At 38.5% G+C, this 15,681-nt stretch overlaps 1 protein-coding gene across 4 annotated transcripts; it reads left to right on the forward strand.

Moving 5' to 3' along the window:
• Nucleotides 1–5: 5 nt before the first annotated feature.
• On the forward strand, nt 6–14,896 carry casp8ap2 (caspase 8 associated protein 2). Of its 4 annotated transcripts, none has more exons than XM_067482338.1 (11): nt 6–79; nt 172–322; nt 1,931–1,985; nt 2,279–2,356; nt 2,496–2,596; nt 4,928–5,002; nt 6,909–7,024; nt 7,126–9,350; nt 9,870–12,684; nt 13,613–13,712; nt 13,834–14,896. In XM_067482338.1, exons 3-11 carry the CDS (start codon nt 1,952–1,954, stop codon nt 13,894–13,896), a joined length of 5,607 nt encoding a protein of 1,868 aa, XP_067338439.1. In that variant the 5' UTR covers nt 6–79; nt 172–322; nt 1,931–1,951; the 3' UTR covers nt 13,897–14,896. The 4 variants fall into 4 exon arrangements, with proteins under 4 accessions (XP_067338439.1, XP_067338440.1, XP_067338441.1 ...); XM_067482339.1 differs by having other exon boundaries at nt 9–65; XM_067482340.1 differs by having other exon boundaries at nt 14–79; nt 193–322.
• The last annotated feature ends 785 nt before the right edge of the window (nt 14,897–15,681 follow it).

Raw genomic sequence — 15,681 nt, forward strand, 5'->3', positions numbered from 1 at the left:
TGACGCACGATTACAGCGACACCGGCACAGTGAAACCTCAAGGAGTGGAACAAACTCTTTCCGAGGTAACAGCGAAATCGTAAGTTATTAACGTTTATTTGTCAGCTGACATTTGGGGAATGTGAACCACTGAAAAAACTCGGGATTCGCGCTATATGTGTTTTCCTTTAGGTTTTGGCTCCTTGTTTTCAGCATATTTTTATAAACCGAGGAGCTGCACAACCCACCGCGGGAAACTGGTTACTTCCTGTGCAACAAAGTCTTGGCGCGACATTGGCGCTTGGTAAATAACAAGAGGAGTCGCATCAATAGACACAGACAAGTAAGTCACCAGTTCAGTTAGTTTATTGTAGTATACGTTTTATAAAGGTGTGACAGAGGTGGGCAATGTTTGTATAACATTTTTCTCCGACGTTACCTTAAGTCACACATCATAACGTTGGCGTTGATTAATGCAGCCAGCAGTGATTTACCGCTAACTTCAACTAAACAAAGCCTGTTAACAACGCAATGTATCCACTAATGCAATATTAGGCACATGTTAAGACAAGGATGGTCATAAATACCATTCTAAAATTAAATAATGAGTGCTTCAATAGCAGAATAGAGAACAGCGTTACAGTGTCTAGAATAATATGAAAATGATATGAAATTCGTAAATGAAGGGTTAGCTGGGTTGTCCCTCACTTTTGTCTTTTGAAACTTCAGACCCAAATGCAAATTTAACCTGTTTTAGGCTGAGATGAGTTGTGTTGTCTAGACCCTGAGCTCAGGATGTCAGGGCGTTTTTAATGTCAACATAACCAAAACAGTTCAAATTTAATGCTGATGCGCAATATATATGCAGTAAATAATAGTTCCATTACACAGTAGTGGGCTTTAATAAAGCAGAAATGATTAATTAACAGCGAGAATGAGAAAATGAGAAAGTGACAGAAAGCAGATGTATTGGTGTAAGTTAAAGCACTTGTGTCACTGTGCAGCATGTAGGGATACAGTGTTCCACAGAATAGCTAACATTATACTGCCTCTTACTGTTTGCAGTGATGTCTACTTAGCCTTGTTGGTTATTGCTTGTACTGTGCTTGTTTTCACTGTGTGGACACCAAAAAATATGGTCATATTGTCCTCTCAACCTATGAGTAAAGAGATCTAAATGATTATATAATACGCTAAACCCATGTGAAAAAGCTACTTTTTCACTAATTATGTGAAGAATCAAAAACGCAGCAACATTCTGACTTTTATACAGGCCAAGTGCTAAAAGCACCTACATTTCCCATCAGGTTTGAACCAGTAGCATTTTTTTGTTAGATCCCCATTGGCTGACAAGCTGTGCCTTCAAACTCTCTTTTGTTTGACAGATGTGAGTAACACTTGAATAAATTTAGTATAACACACTGTAATGTAATTGTAAGAACATATAATGTTTTTTAGATGTTTGTTATTTGTACAATATTTTCCAACAATTATAACTTTTCCTAAGCGCGTAGAGATAGCACAAAGACATATTTTATTCTCTGACATCTCAAAGTATCATTCATCGTCTGTTTATATCCAGGCTGCCATCAATGAATGCCCACAGAAGGAGCTGGAGATGCTGACAATATACATTTAAACAGTACATGCATTATCATGTGTTTTAAAATTCTATTGAATGTTTATATACTATTTACAAAAAAGGACATGTTGACTTTGTTTTAAAAACTTTAACCCCAATGGCATCTCTAGAGTTATTTCCTAAAATTTGACTACTGATTGAGTCCCCATACAAACAATGCTTTATTACTTTTACAATTAATTATAAATTAATTAAATCTTCTCCTGATTTGCTTTTACCGTAGTTGTCAGCCAGCAGTTACAGCGTGTATGTACATGTGTATATTTGTACTAGTATTAACTATTGATTTTCACTTGGTAATGTTTTCAGGTAAACCAACACATTGGGACAATGCAGAACACTGGCTCCAATAATTCTTGTGGTCGTAAGTATAATAATTTTACATATATAGGATTGTTACATTTAGATATTTAAACTACTTATTTAGTAGTAGCATAAATAAGCATAAATTACCCTATTATAAAAACCCTTTTAGTTAGGATTGAGAGGCCATCACTCTTGTTTATGAACACTCCTGTTAATGAAAACATTAATTTGACTATTAAAGTAAAATACTTCCTAAGTAATGTTTCCTGGGGTTGGGATTTAAGGCCTGATTATGGCTGTATGTAAGTGATGACATACATCTGTAATGTAAATTATGTATAATATCCACAGTCTCTGGACCTGATATCAATGAAGATTCAGTGGATATCTATGATGGCCTGGATATTAGTTGTTGTAGCAGCAATGCAGGTAAAAGTCCTTTGTGAAATTGTTTCCCATTGTATCTTTTCTACAGAACCATATAAGCATACTCACTGAGACACCATCCAGCACAGATTCCTGTATATTTAATTTATCTTGTGTCTTGTTTTATTTTGATTTATTACAGTAAAATCACCTGAAAATGCTTTACAGCTAAAAGAGTCAATGGATCTGTATGAAGAAATAGTCACAGAGGAACAACAGAGCAGAGAGTCATCCTATGCTGAGGTCAGTGGCCATTTGTTTTTATGCTTCCTGCCTCTCACTTGATTTCTTCTAATACACCTGTCATACTGAAGATGAGGCCTTCTATCAATCTGTGTTTGATGATTTGTACTTGGCTCTTTTCTCTGCTTTAGTTTTTAGTTTTTTTTTTTTCCTCAAAATGCTACAAACAATACTCCATTATGACATACGTAAAAGAAGTTTGTTTGAAATCTTTGCGAATTTATTAAAAATAAAAAACAAAAAATCACGTGTACATAAGTGTTCATGGCCTTTGCCACGACACTCAAAATTGAGATCTGGCACATCCTGTTTCCATTGATCATCCTTAAGTTGTTTTCTACAGCTTGATTGGAGTCCACCTGTGGAAGATTCAGTTGATTGGACATAATTTGGGAAAAACATAAACCTGTCTATAAATAAGGTCCCACAGTTAAAAGTGCATGTTAGAGCACAAACCAAGCCATGAAGTCTAAGGAATTGTATTTCAACCACCGAGACCATATTGTGTCGAAGCACAGATCTGGGGAAGGTTATGGAAAAATGAACACAGTGGCCTCTGTAAATGGAAGAAGTTTGGAACCACCAGGACTCATCCTAGAGCAGGCCGGTTAGCCAAGCTGAACAATTGAGAGAGAAGGGTCATAGTCAGAGATGTGATCAAGAACCCGTTGGTCAATCTGAAAGAGCTCCAGATTTTCATTGAGGACAGAGGAGAATCTTCGAGAATAACAATTATCTCTGCGACACTTTACCAATCAGACCTGTATGGTAGAGTGGCCAGATGGAACCCCCTCGTCAGTACATTATAGCCCACCTGAAGGACTCTCAGATCATGAGAAACATGGTCATTTCTCGTCTGATGAAACAAAGATTTAATTCTTTTACCTGAATGCCAGATGTCGTGTCTGGAGGAGACCAGGCATCACTCAACACTTGGCCAATACCATCCCTGCGGTAAAACATGGTGGCAGCATCATGCTGTGGCGATGTTTATCAGTGGCAGGAACTGGGAGACTAGTCAGGATTGAGGGAAAGATCAATGAGACATCCTTGATGAAAACCTGTGTCAGAGCACTCTTGACCTCAGACTGGGGCGACAGTTCATCTTTCAACAGGACAACAACCCTAAGCACAAAGGCGAGATAACAGAGGATCTCTGAATGTCTATGAATGGCCCAGCCAGAGCCCAGATTTGAACCTGATTGAACATCTCTGGAGACATCTGAACATGGCTGTGCACTGATGCTCCCCATCTAAACTGATGGAGCTTGAGAGGTACTGCAATGTGCCATGCTTGTAGCATCATACTCTAAAAGACTTGAGGCTGTAATTGGTGCTAAAGGGGCTTAAACAAAGTATTAGGCATAGATGGTGAATTCTATGTTAGTTAGTTAGTTAGTTAGTTATTTACTTTAAATATGAATTTGCAAACATTTCTAACAAACTTCTTTCACATTGGCATTATGTTGTATTGTTTGTAGAATTTTGAGAGTTAATTCACTTCGAAATAAGGCTGTAACATAATAATATGTAGAAAAGTGTAAGTCCTGGGAATATTTTCTGGATGCACTGTATGTTTTGACAGTGGCACAATTTTCATCACTTTGGCTCTGTCCCTTAGATTTAGAGGTCACAAAAGTATTTAAACAAACTAATAGAATTCTAAAGTGAATAGTTAGTTTGGCAAATCTTGCAGTCAATGACAGCCTGGAGGCTGGAATTTAAGGACATCCACATGGTGAGTTTATTTCCTGCTTATGTACCAAAGGCCCTTTACTGTAGCTGTCCTAATTTTTAGACAGCTACGTTTGGTTTTCTACGGTTCGCATGTCATTGCTCACTGTTGTGACTTAGGCACATGACTATTGTCATCTGTTGAGAACCACCACCAGGATGGGAGTAGAGCTGCAGCAGTAGACAGGCATAGTGTGATTAAAATGATATAGAGTGGCTATATACTTAAAAACTATCAGGACCTGGTACCTGTGTATTGATAATGTCTTCAAGTAGAATTATTGCAACATATGGCCATGTCAAATGTTTTTGTCTCACTGCTGCTGCTTACAATACTGGCTTTAGTCAATATTCAATGCGAGTCTGAATTATGTGGCGGTGTTATTTTAGCTCACTGAATCTCAAATCTTACCTTTTGTTCCCCCAAAAGCTGCAATACAAGCTTCAAAAACAGTGTTTATGGAATATGCATTATTTAATGTCATACACTACCTTTGTATGTGAAAAGAATATATCGTAGTGCTAAAATAACAATGTTCTGATAAAATGCACAGCTGGTGGACAGTCTCAAAGACTTTCTTTTTCCTGTATATGCAGTTGCAGTCCAGATTTCTGGCAGCCCAAAAACAAATCAAGGAGTTGCACTGGAGACTAGAACAGTTGGAGACGCAGGTTTGTGTCATTTTCCTTTTTTTTTTTTTTTCAGTATTTTTAAAATATTATTACTGACATATGGCAGTTTTTAGCTCTACAGCCATAACAATTAATTGTGGGGGGTTAAAATAATAATAATAATAATAATAATAATAATAATAATTAAAACAACCTATCCTTCAGTATCTTTAATAGATGGTCTCTAAATTGACCACATGTTAGCTTCCTAAAAATTGGGCTTACATCCTTTAATTTTCTGCTTCAGTTGCTTTCAATTCAATTCACAACAAAGTCATGCCAAGCCACTTTACAGAATAAAGTCAAGACTATAGAAATGTATAGAGAGAACCCAACAATTCCCCCTGGAACAAGCCATAGGCAACAGTGGAGAGGAAAAACTCCCTTTAACGGAAGAAACCTCCAGCAGAACCAGGCTCAGGGTGGGCAGACACCTGCCTTGATTGGTTGGGGTGAGTGGAAAGTGAAGAGAGAAAAGAAAAAGAACAACAAAACATCAGGCATGTTGGTGGGACCAGTAGCTGCACGCTGGAAGACACAAAGGTTCAAAGCCTGGGATGTACTGGAATAGCGTAAATTTAGTCATATGGTTAGATAATTAGCAAATAGTCAGCCATAATGAGCTTATTGAAGTGGTCACAAAGAGGACAAGAAGTCACAGGTTGTGTCATGTTTAGAGAACTGCTTTAGATCAGTGTAGGCACTTTGTTGTTACAAGGCCCAAAGCAATGTAGTAGATAGTGGGTCATGGGGTCACAAGATCTACAAGAAGGTGCAATAAGAGGGTTTTATTGCTTCACAACTGACATCGTTAGATAACCTAGAAAGGGACAAGAATGATAATGTCAGCTGTTTGCACCTGGTTTCTTCAGACATGTTTTGTGAGGGTGGTTCCTGTTTTGGGTTTGAGTATAAATAGAAGGGGTTTCACAGATACAAGTGAGAAGACGCCAACATCCATCTGTTCTTCTCCATGCCGGCATGTATTAAACTGAGATGGGTCATCACGCTGAGTTCTGTCAAGATCTAGTAACACTTGACTAAGGAAGAGAAACAAATTTCTATCACAGGGTACACCTGCAGAAAGGAAAAGAGAGAGGGAGACAAAGAAGGACAAAGACAACTACGGGAGAAACACAGAGTTAATGTCATACAGTGGTGACAATTGTGGGGAGAGAGGGACAAGAGGAGGAAAGGAGCTCAGAGCATTGGGGAGTGGTCCCCCAGCAGTCTAAGCCTATAGCAGCATAACTATAACTAACTATAAGCTTTATCAAAGAGGAAGGTTTTAAGCCTAGACTTAAAAGTAGAGAGGGTGTCTGCTTCCCGAATCTGAACTGGTTGCTGGTTCCACAGGAGAGGAGCTTGATAGCTAAAGGCTCTACCTCCCATTCTACCTTTGGAAATTCTGGGAACCACAAGTAGGCCTGTAATCTGAGATCCAAGTGGTCTACTGGGATGATATGGTGCTATGAGGTCTTTTATATATGATGGAGCCTGACCATTCAGAGCTTTATATGTAAGAAGCAAGATTTTAAATTTAATGGGAAGCCAATGGAGAGAAGCCAGTGAAGGTGAAATATGATCTCTCTTGCTAGTTCCAGTCAGGACTTGCTGCAGCATTTTGGATTAATTGTAGGCTTTTTAGTGAGTTACTGGGGCATCCTGAAAGTAGGGAATTACTTTCATTTATTGGTATTTTAATTGGAATTTTAAAGGTAATAAGCACTTTTGAATTCCTCCTGGATTTGGCAAATGTAGAAACCTGGGGAATTCAGTAAAACTGTTGCCATTTAAAAATCACTAACAATAATTTGCTCTCTTTCTTTCTTTCCCTCTCCCCCTTTTGCTCTCTCTTCTGGTGTCCGTCGGTCGAAATTCCATCTGCCTGTCTCTCTGTCTGTAGAACACAGGGTTAAAAAGTGAAAATTGTCGTCTCAAAAAGAACATCTCTGCACTGTTACAAACAGCTAGACAGGAAGTGACACGAAAAGATGCTGAGATTCAGAGGTTGAATCAACGGTAAATATGATTTGATCACCCCTTGTGACTGTTGTCTTTTAAAATAAGATGTTTAAGATGGTTATAAGACTGTTAATCCATTGTAAAAACATTTTCCTCAGATCAACGAAAGGACGTCATCCGTTTCACATTAACATTCTGCAAGATCAAACATCCTCCAGTTTATCCTCCATGTGCAGCTCCAGTAGTAGGGCATTTCCACCCCCTCCTCTATCATCTAGTTCTCCACTGCCTCACCTACCTCAACCAGCATTAACTCCCAAGGAAAATCAACCCTCAGGGAAACAGAGCAATAATTCCACTGATCAGCCCACTGGCTCCTGCATTGAGACAAGATCTTCTAAAGCATCTTCTCATAGTCATCCTAAAAGTTTATCATCCCAACAAAGGAGGATAGACAAACACAAGTCTAAGCACAGAGAGGAAAATGACCAAATTCATAAACTATCTCAGTCAACACACACAAGATATAGAACTGGATCAAATGTAAACAGGAATTGTCCCACCCCTGAAAAAATCAGGTCAGTAGACAAAGACTCAGGACGAAAGTATGAATCCAGGTCATATAAAAGTAAGGCCAAAACAGGAAGTAGTCGAGAACATAGACAAGATAAAGCTAAAATGTTCACATCAGACTCTGAACATAGTACAGCTAACAGCTGTAAAAAATACTACAGCCCGGATAAAAGGAAAATCAAAATTAATTATGAATACAGCCGAAATTTGCACTCAAAAGACCCGCAATACAGAAATTCCTCCAAGGACCGGGATAGAGAAGGACTTTCTAAGGATTATCACAGAAAAGAGGCAAAACGGCATGAGGATGAAGTCAGCAGGAAACATAAGAGGAGCAGTCTATCAGAGACGAGCAGAGAACAGGAAAAACAAAGTTTGAAACACTCAGACAAAGATGAGGTTAAAATCTGTAGTAAGGAAAGACAGGAAAATAAAGACGAGCCCTTAAAGGGGCCATTTAAACCTTCAAAACCCACTGAAAAAAGCTCTGTCCAGGAAAGTACTCCGAATATTAAACTGTGTTTTATGGAAACACTGAATCTAACACTTTCTCCAATTAAAAAGCCGGTAATTCCCATCCATGCCAGCCATGATGGCCTGCTAGTAGATAAAGTTGTTGAGCACCAACCAGATGAAGAGAACTCTCAACCTAATGTTGAGGACCTGTTTGTCATTGATGAAGTAGACAGCAGTGAACTAGAAGCAGCTTCAGAAAATGTTGCAGAGCAGTCTCTGGACTTCTCTGAAAGGACACCCAATAGCTGTGACGATGTGAAAAATACCCAGGAAAAGGACAACAGCTGTAGTGAAAGTAACATTGGCCAACCACCTAAAGACAATCCAGTCAAAACTACCTCAGCAGATAGCCAAGCCCTAGATATAGCAGATAGCACTGTGCATCCCCCACCACAATCACCGCAGAGTTCTCCAAAAAAACTACAAAATTACACTTTAGAAAATAATGACAACAGCATCAAGCTGGCCTCAGACAGTCAGGTAGATGAATCTGAAACACTGGAGGCTGCATACGATGACAGACCTAGAAGCATTTCTGAAATTGACTCAAATCATTTTTTACATAAGGCAAACCATGGCAATAATTTAGATAGGTCTGTCGCTATTATTGGACCCTTTGTGCCTGAGTCAATAGTTGAACCCTCTAATACTACAGAAAAGGAAAGCCTGCATGTGGATTCCGTTGAAGAATCTGTTTCACCTTCAGAGGAAAGTACTACAGCTGGCAATCTTAAGAGTCAACTGATTTATCCTCCTGTTGTACCTCATGCCTGCCAGGAAGGACCCTGCCGGCCTGCTTCACTAAGTTCCATTCACAAGACGGATTCTTGTGTTATTGAATACAGTCCTAAAGATTCAGATGCTATATCCAGTACAATAAGTCTGGAATCATTTCCACAAGAAGGGGTGAGTTTACCTGAGGCTATTTACATTTTAACAAAGACAAGTGAAGATGCCAAGAACAGCCTTGAAACCGAGGGAAGCTCTTCCAATGTCTGTGTTGCGGTGTCCAAAGTCAGCAGTACCACAATTGAGATGTTACTGCCAGAGAAGTTCAGTGACCTGACTTTTACACCAAAGAAGAGCTTCAGTCCTAGAAAGAGTCATGAGAACATTGTTGAGAGTTCTACTTCAGTGCCATTAATTCATGATGAAGACTCAATGATGCAAACACTAAACAATCTGAAGAGATTTCCTGATGCCATAAGCCCCCTGAGGAGCCCAGTACGAGTGACCAAAAGAAGTCATCTTCATGTTCCAGGCAAGCCTGGTCATGTCAAGAGCCTTGAGAATGGTAAGGCTGGTTTAATAATAAAGTTTCTTTAAAGTTTACATTAATGCAGAAGATTAGTGTTGCTAGGATTTTTAAGCCCTTTATTTGGTGATCACAATTTTACTGTTAGATCTTTTAGGCGAATTATGTTTTTGGGGTGCTCATATTTATTTTCAATTATAAATGATTATCTATATGATAATGGTTGAATTTAGTCTTTGACAGTTGTGTTTTGGACAAAGTTGCCTTGAGATGCAAGATGGATTTCAGTGTGTACAAAGTATCATACTACCATAGTAGGTAACAAAAGACTGCGGATTACTTTATAATCTGTAGCCATTTAGAGGCATTGTATAAGTTTGAAATATTTATTATATATACTGTACATCAGTATAATCCCACTGCATCATACCCAGAAGGTAAAAAATTACTATGTACTCATAGCTCTGTTTTCCCAAATGACTGGTATTCATTTTTTCTTTTCTCTTTCTAATTTATGAGTCACTTATCAAGAAATGTCTGAACTCCTTTCCTCTGCAGATTTCTCCAACACAGCCAGTAATGTCAACTCAAAGAAGTTGGATGTAAACAAAGAAAATAAATATCCAGCAAAACATGATTTGCAAAGTATGGTGGACAAGGTATCTGACCATCCTTCAAGTCTCTCTGACACCGAACTAGAGGAAGGGGAAATATTAAGTGAAAGTGATGAGGCAGCCTCTGGTTCCCCTGTACCTTTAACAAAGCGAGCTAAGTTATCACCACCCGTCAGAAATAAACCAAATCATAAGACTGTGTTAAAGAGAAAATCTGAAGATTGCTGTTTTGTCTCTAAAGAAACCAGTGAAACTGCAGGTGCATCAACGCGAAGTCCAAAGAGTCGGTTTAAAACTGTTTGCCCTGCAGCAACTAAAACTTATTTTTCAAGTGTAGAAGAAATAATGGAGACATTCAAATTGGTTCGCACTGAGATCCGAAAAAAGTACATGAAGCTTCATAAAACGTTTCCCAAGAAGAGCTTTTATGGCATGATGGACAATTTTCAGGAGTCCTTTTTAGAGTTTGTGGAGGGTGCCCAGTTTGGTCAGATTTGCAGTCAGGCAGGAGAACTGAAATCCAAGCTGAAGAAACTGATTGCATCTGTGTTCAGTAAGGTTTCAAATAATGGAATAGTGAAACGCATCTTTGAACAGCAAGCAATTGATCTAAAGCAAAAGTTGTGGGACTTTGTAGATGTCCAAGTTGACTATTTGTTCAAAGATATTCACATGACACTAATGAGCCTTTGCAAACCAGCAAGAGCTCCGGCTAATAAGGATAAGAGGCTAAGTGGAAATGAGAGAGCATCCAGACAGCCTGATTTAAAGAAGCAACAGTGTCAACAGAAGGATGCTAAGCCTACTTCAACTAGTCTGAATCGAAACAAGACTTGCACTGTGTTGCCTTACAAAACAGGTCTTGGGAGCAGAGGTAAAGATATCAGAATTACACATATGGAGAAAGATCCAAATGTAGACTCACATCCAGTGGACTGCCAAAATACACAAACTGTAGTTGATTTCCTTCCTCCTAAAAATATTCCTTCAACTCCTGAGAAAAATACCATGGTCTCTTTGATTGTCTCTCAAAATGGTCCTTTGCTTGACAAAACTGACTTTGAGATTCTCACAGAGCAGCAAGCCTCCAGCTTGACGTTCAACCTGGTGAGAGACTCTCAAATGGGAGAAATCTTCAAGTGTCTCCTGCAAGGATCTGACTTATTAGAAAGCAGTGGGATCACAGAAGACCACGCAACCTGGTCCCTTGGAACTCCAAAGAAGGATGGGGAGAGACTCATCAGCATCACCACACCAACTAAATTTCACTCTCCTTCTAAAATGCTTTCCCCCACCAGATTTGAAACTCCTTCTAAACTTTTTGCCACATGGTCTAGCATTTCACCACGCAAGATGTTGTCTCCACGATCAAGGGATCAGATCTCACTGAATCCAGCATTACTTGATGAAAGTTGCTTGTTAGAAGTGCCATCAGAAAAAGGATTGATATTGCAGTCCAGCATGCCTTCACAAAAGTCCTATTCCATTCTAGCTGAAGATCTGGCAGTTTCCCTCACTATTCCATCACCCCTTAAGTCCGACAGCCATCTCAGCTTCCTACAGTCTTCAAGCACGCACATCATGTCTACTCCAGACAGTGTCATCAGTGCTCACATAAGTGAGGATGCTCTCTTGGATGGAGAGGATGCTACAGAGCAGGATATTCATCTCACCCTGGACACTGACAACTCTAGCTGTTGCTCCAGTAGCAGTGTGGCCTCAGTGGCACTTGCAACATCTTTTGTCTTTCAGACTGACAAGCCCATGCAGGCACTGGTGATGGAGAAATCCAATGATCATTTCATTGTGAAGATTCGCCAAGCAGCCACAAACCCAGATGTCACTCTAACAGCTGATGACAGCTTAAATCAAACAATTAGAGAAGATGATCATCAACATAGTGAAGACAACGTGACCCAAGAACCTCTTAAAGAAAGTCAAGCAAAAGCTCTTTTGTCAGACAAATCGCAAGATAGTAGCAGTCAGTCAGATGCTTTACCATTAAGCTCTGGAATGTGTCAGGCTCTGACACGTTCAGAATTTTTTCTCACTCAAGATGAGAGCCTAAAACTATCAAATGATCCATGCCACCAGAAAGAAGATGCATCCATTCACCAAAGTACCTTACAAGTCTCTCTTCCTGAGGAGTCTCAGTCTTTGAAACATCTATCTGGAACTGCTACCTTACAGAATAGTTTGCACAGTGGTGATTACAGATGTCCGCAGATTTGTCAGGCAACCACTAATGGAGGAGTCACAGTTACTGTTAATGAGAGCTCAACTGAAACTCTACATGGAGACATGGAAGCTCGCAAAGGTTACTCAAAATCTCTACTTTCTGAGAAAATGGCCAGTGCCTCTAAAACTGTATCGTCAGATAGTAACCTACATCACTTAACTGAAAGCACTGAAACAATTCAGATGAGCCAAAGTTCACTGTTACATTCTTCAGACTTGTCGAGAGAGGAAACTGACATGTCAGAGTCTGAGAGATGTCTGGTCATCGCAGAGGATGTGAGCAGTACATCAAAGAAAGGCCAGCGGGATCGTGAAAAAGGTAGAAAGCGGAGGAAGCATCAAGAAAAATCTAAAGCAAAAAGGTCCAAAAAGGAAGAGGTGGACAGTGCTGAAGAGTTTGTTTACAACTCTAAGGAAGGCCATGAAATGTCCAATTCCTCCCCATCTACTCTGTCCCCCAACAGTCTTTCTGCCAAGAATGTTGTCAGGAAGAAAGGCGAGGTGGTGATAGCATGGAGCAGGTCAGTAGCTTTGCTTTGTATTGTTCACAATTTACACAGGAATGAGATTCAGAATGGAATATGCCTTAAGTAATGTCTCTGCATTACAGGGAGTACTGGACTTGCATATCCCCACTTTATACATTTATGATTCAGAGAGAATGTGTTGTACTATTTACCAGGGCTGCACCAGTATCAGGCCCAATTTTTAGTTAATTTACACATACAGGCAGGTAGGTAGGCAGAGAGCTGGAGAAATTACAAATGACAAATGAACATCATTTTAGGCAAACTATTCTTATTTATTTATTAATTAAATATATATTTATTAAATATTTTAAGAGCTCAAATACCTTTTACTTTCAGTTGTTGGCAGTGTCATTAACATGAAGTTTGATAGTAATTTTTGCCTCAGTAAGTCTCCTATTAGACATTTCGATCAAAAAATGATGGCAAAAATAAGATCTCTCTCAAGTTATTAGGCTTCTATGGTAATGGTCATTTTTATGGTACAAACACTGATTGAACATAAATTACTCATATTGGCAAGCATTAAAGCATAAGTACTCGAGTACTGAAAGAGTGGTATCTATCCCTAAGTTTTACTCTACTTCATTTAAGTACTGTAGACTAAAACAAAAAGACATTTTGCATAATAAATATTTTACTTGTAGTCATTTAAAGTGTAATTTGCCTTTAATATTCCTTTAAGTTTTTGTTACGGTAATTTAAAATTTCTGTTTAGTTATGGATTAATCATGTACGAATCAAGCTGGAGCTATTGGTGTTATGTTTGAACTAAGTCAGGTTAGTGGTTTTCCCCTGCATTTTGCTAAGTTGGGCTAAGAGACATCTAGCTGTTATTTTTCATTATCACCTAATGTGTCATTTTGTTTTCTTTCATATAGCACAATGTGACATTACTGAATGTGTTATGTTCAACCAACAGAGATGAAGATCGAACAATTTTAGTTGATCTCAAGAAAAAAGGTCCTTCCCGTGAGACTTTCTCTGCCTTGTCAGAGAAACTTAATAAACCATCTGGGCAGGTAAAGTCCCTATTCCCTGTTCTTTTATTTAGTAGTTCTGTCATATGCATCATACTTGTGACTGTGCAGACTGAGATGAAGCAACATCTGGTGACTAATTTTTTTTATTTATTTTTTTCAGGTTGCTCACAGGTTTTACCAACTTATGAAGCTTTTCAAGAAGCAGGAGAAGATGGACACCTGATAGCTCAGCTAGGCTGTGTCTATAAATAGTATTAGAGCAATTACGCACACGTTCTCTAGCAGTAGCACAGGTTAAGTGTAGGCTACTGTTTATGTTACGTGGTGCAGGAAGGCATGAACACAAGGTCAGAAAACGTTCTGCTTGAAACACATCAGCCTCCACTTGGGCTACTAATGTCCATCAAGATCTGACAACTACAAAAACATATTGACAGCAGTTTGAACCAAACTTATTGTGAAAACTGGGAACATTGACTAAGTAGAGAGGTTGATATAAAGGATATAAATGTCAACCTATAAATACAGTCAGCATCAGTGTTCTTGTTTGTGATGCACTTTTTGTATTTTAAAAATCCACGCTGCAGTCACTACTTCATTATAGGTTCTGGATATTTGCTTATACATACGACTTTGTCCTCATCATCTCTGCTTTTGGAGATGTACCTTACAAAAGATTTAGTATCAACAAGTCCTGAAATTATTTTACATTACATTTTCCGAACTGCTTGGCAGATTTCCTATGGATAAGTAGAATTTAGGTTCTGCTAATTGTTACCTAAAGCAAGTGACTTATTCCCTAGAGCTAGCACCCACTGGAAAGAACTTGAAGCCTTCCCCAATAGTAGACTATTCAGTGTGTGACTGACAGTTTGGGCGTTTTTATTAAAAGTCTGAATGTGATATTTTGGCTTTTTTTTTTAATTCATGTAATTGCGTGTATAAGGATGCTTCCTATATTTAAAGATTGTTAAAATGTTTACATGTTTAATTAATGTAGAGGACAGTACACCTATCCCTGTTTAACCAAATGGTACTTAGTTTGCCTCCTCCCATTGCTCTTAGGGGCAACAGCACAGAATGCAATACTGTATATAATTCTTTACTTAAAATAAATGTTTATTTATATATACTGTTTTGTGTTTTTGTACTATATTTTGCAATCTATCTAACAAATGATAGAATCTGTGTAAAATAATAAAGAGGAAACAATTTTTACACCAGTTGGCAGTTTTGGAGGGTCTGTTATAGTATGGTATACTGCAAACTATATTCATAAAATGGGCTACAAGGTCTGGGAAGACCGGTGTTCGTTACACATCGGTATTCCACACAGTAATGTGAATATGTATCAGCAATACTAACACCATTAGTTAGTAACTGTTAGTATTGCTGATACATATGCGATGTTACTGTCAGACGAAATGTAGAGCTCTATATTAGTTAGTATGCTGTGTCAGTCATTCACTTAATGTCAGTAATATCAAAGTCAAACTACATGTTTGACATGGTAACCTATCCCATAATGGGCAATATCTTGTGACCAAGATAAAGATTTGGATTAATCAAGCAATGAAATGTCTTATGTGTTCTTGTTAGAGGTGTTAGAAATAAACAAATTTAAATACATAAAACAATACTCACATACAAGTAGAACTTCAAATTCTTAAATTGAATCTAAATGGTCTGAACTTATATAGTGCTTCTCTACCTACTGGTACTCAAAGTGCTTTACACTGCTTCTCCTTCACCCATTTGCACTAACAATCACACACACCGATGGGGGAGCTACTATGTTAGTGGGGCTTTGCACGTCGTTTTTATGGCATTATAAAAATGTTAACACCAGCAAATTTATTATTACCTTCTCTTTTTTAGAATCATGGATCGTTAAATTTGGCTTGTTCGATCGTAAGTTAAAAAGCCTCTTTCGTGTCAAAGTGAAAATAGATTTCTACGATCTAAATGAATTAAAAAGAAAAGAAAATGGTTGATAAGCAATTTCAAC

Source organism: Channa argus, chromosome 17, assembly GCF_033026475.1.
Source record: "Channa argus isolate prfri chromosome 17, Channa argus male v1.0, whole genome shotgun sequence".
Classification (NCBI taxonomy): domain Eukaryota; kingdom Metazoa; phylum Chordata; class Actinopteri; order Anabantiformes; family Channidae; genus Channa; species Channa argus.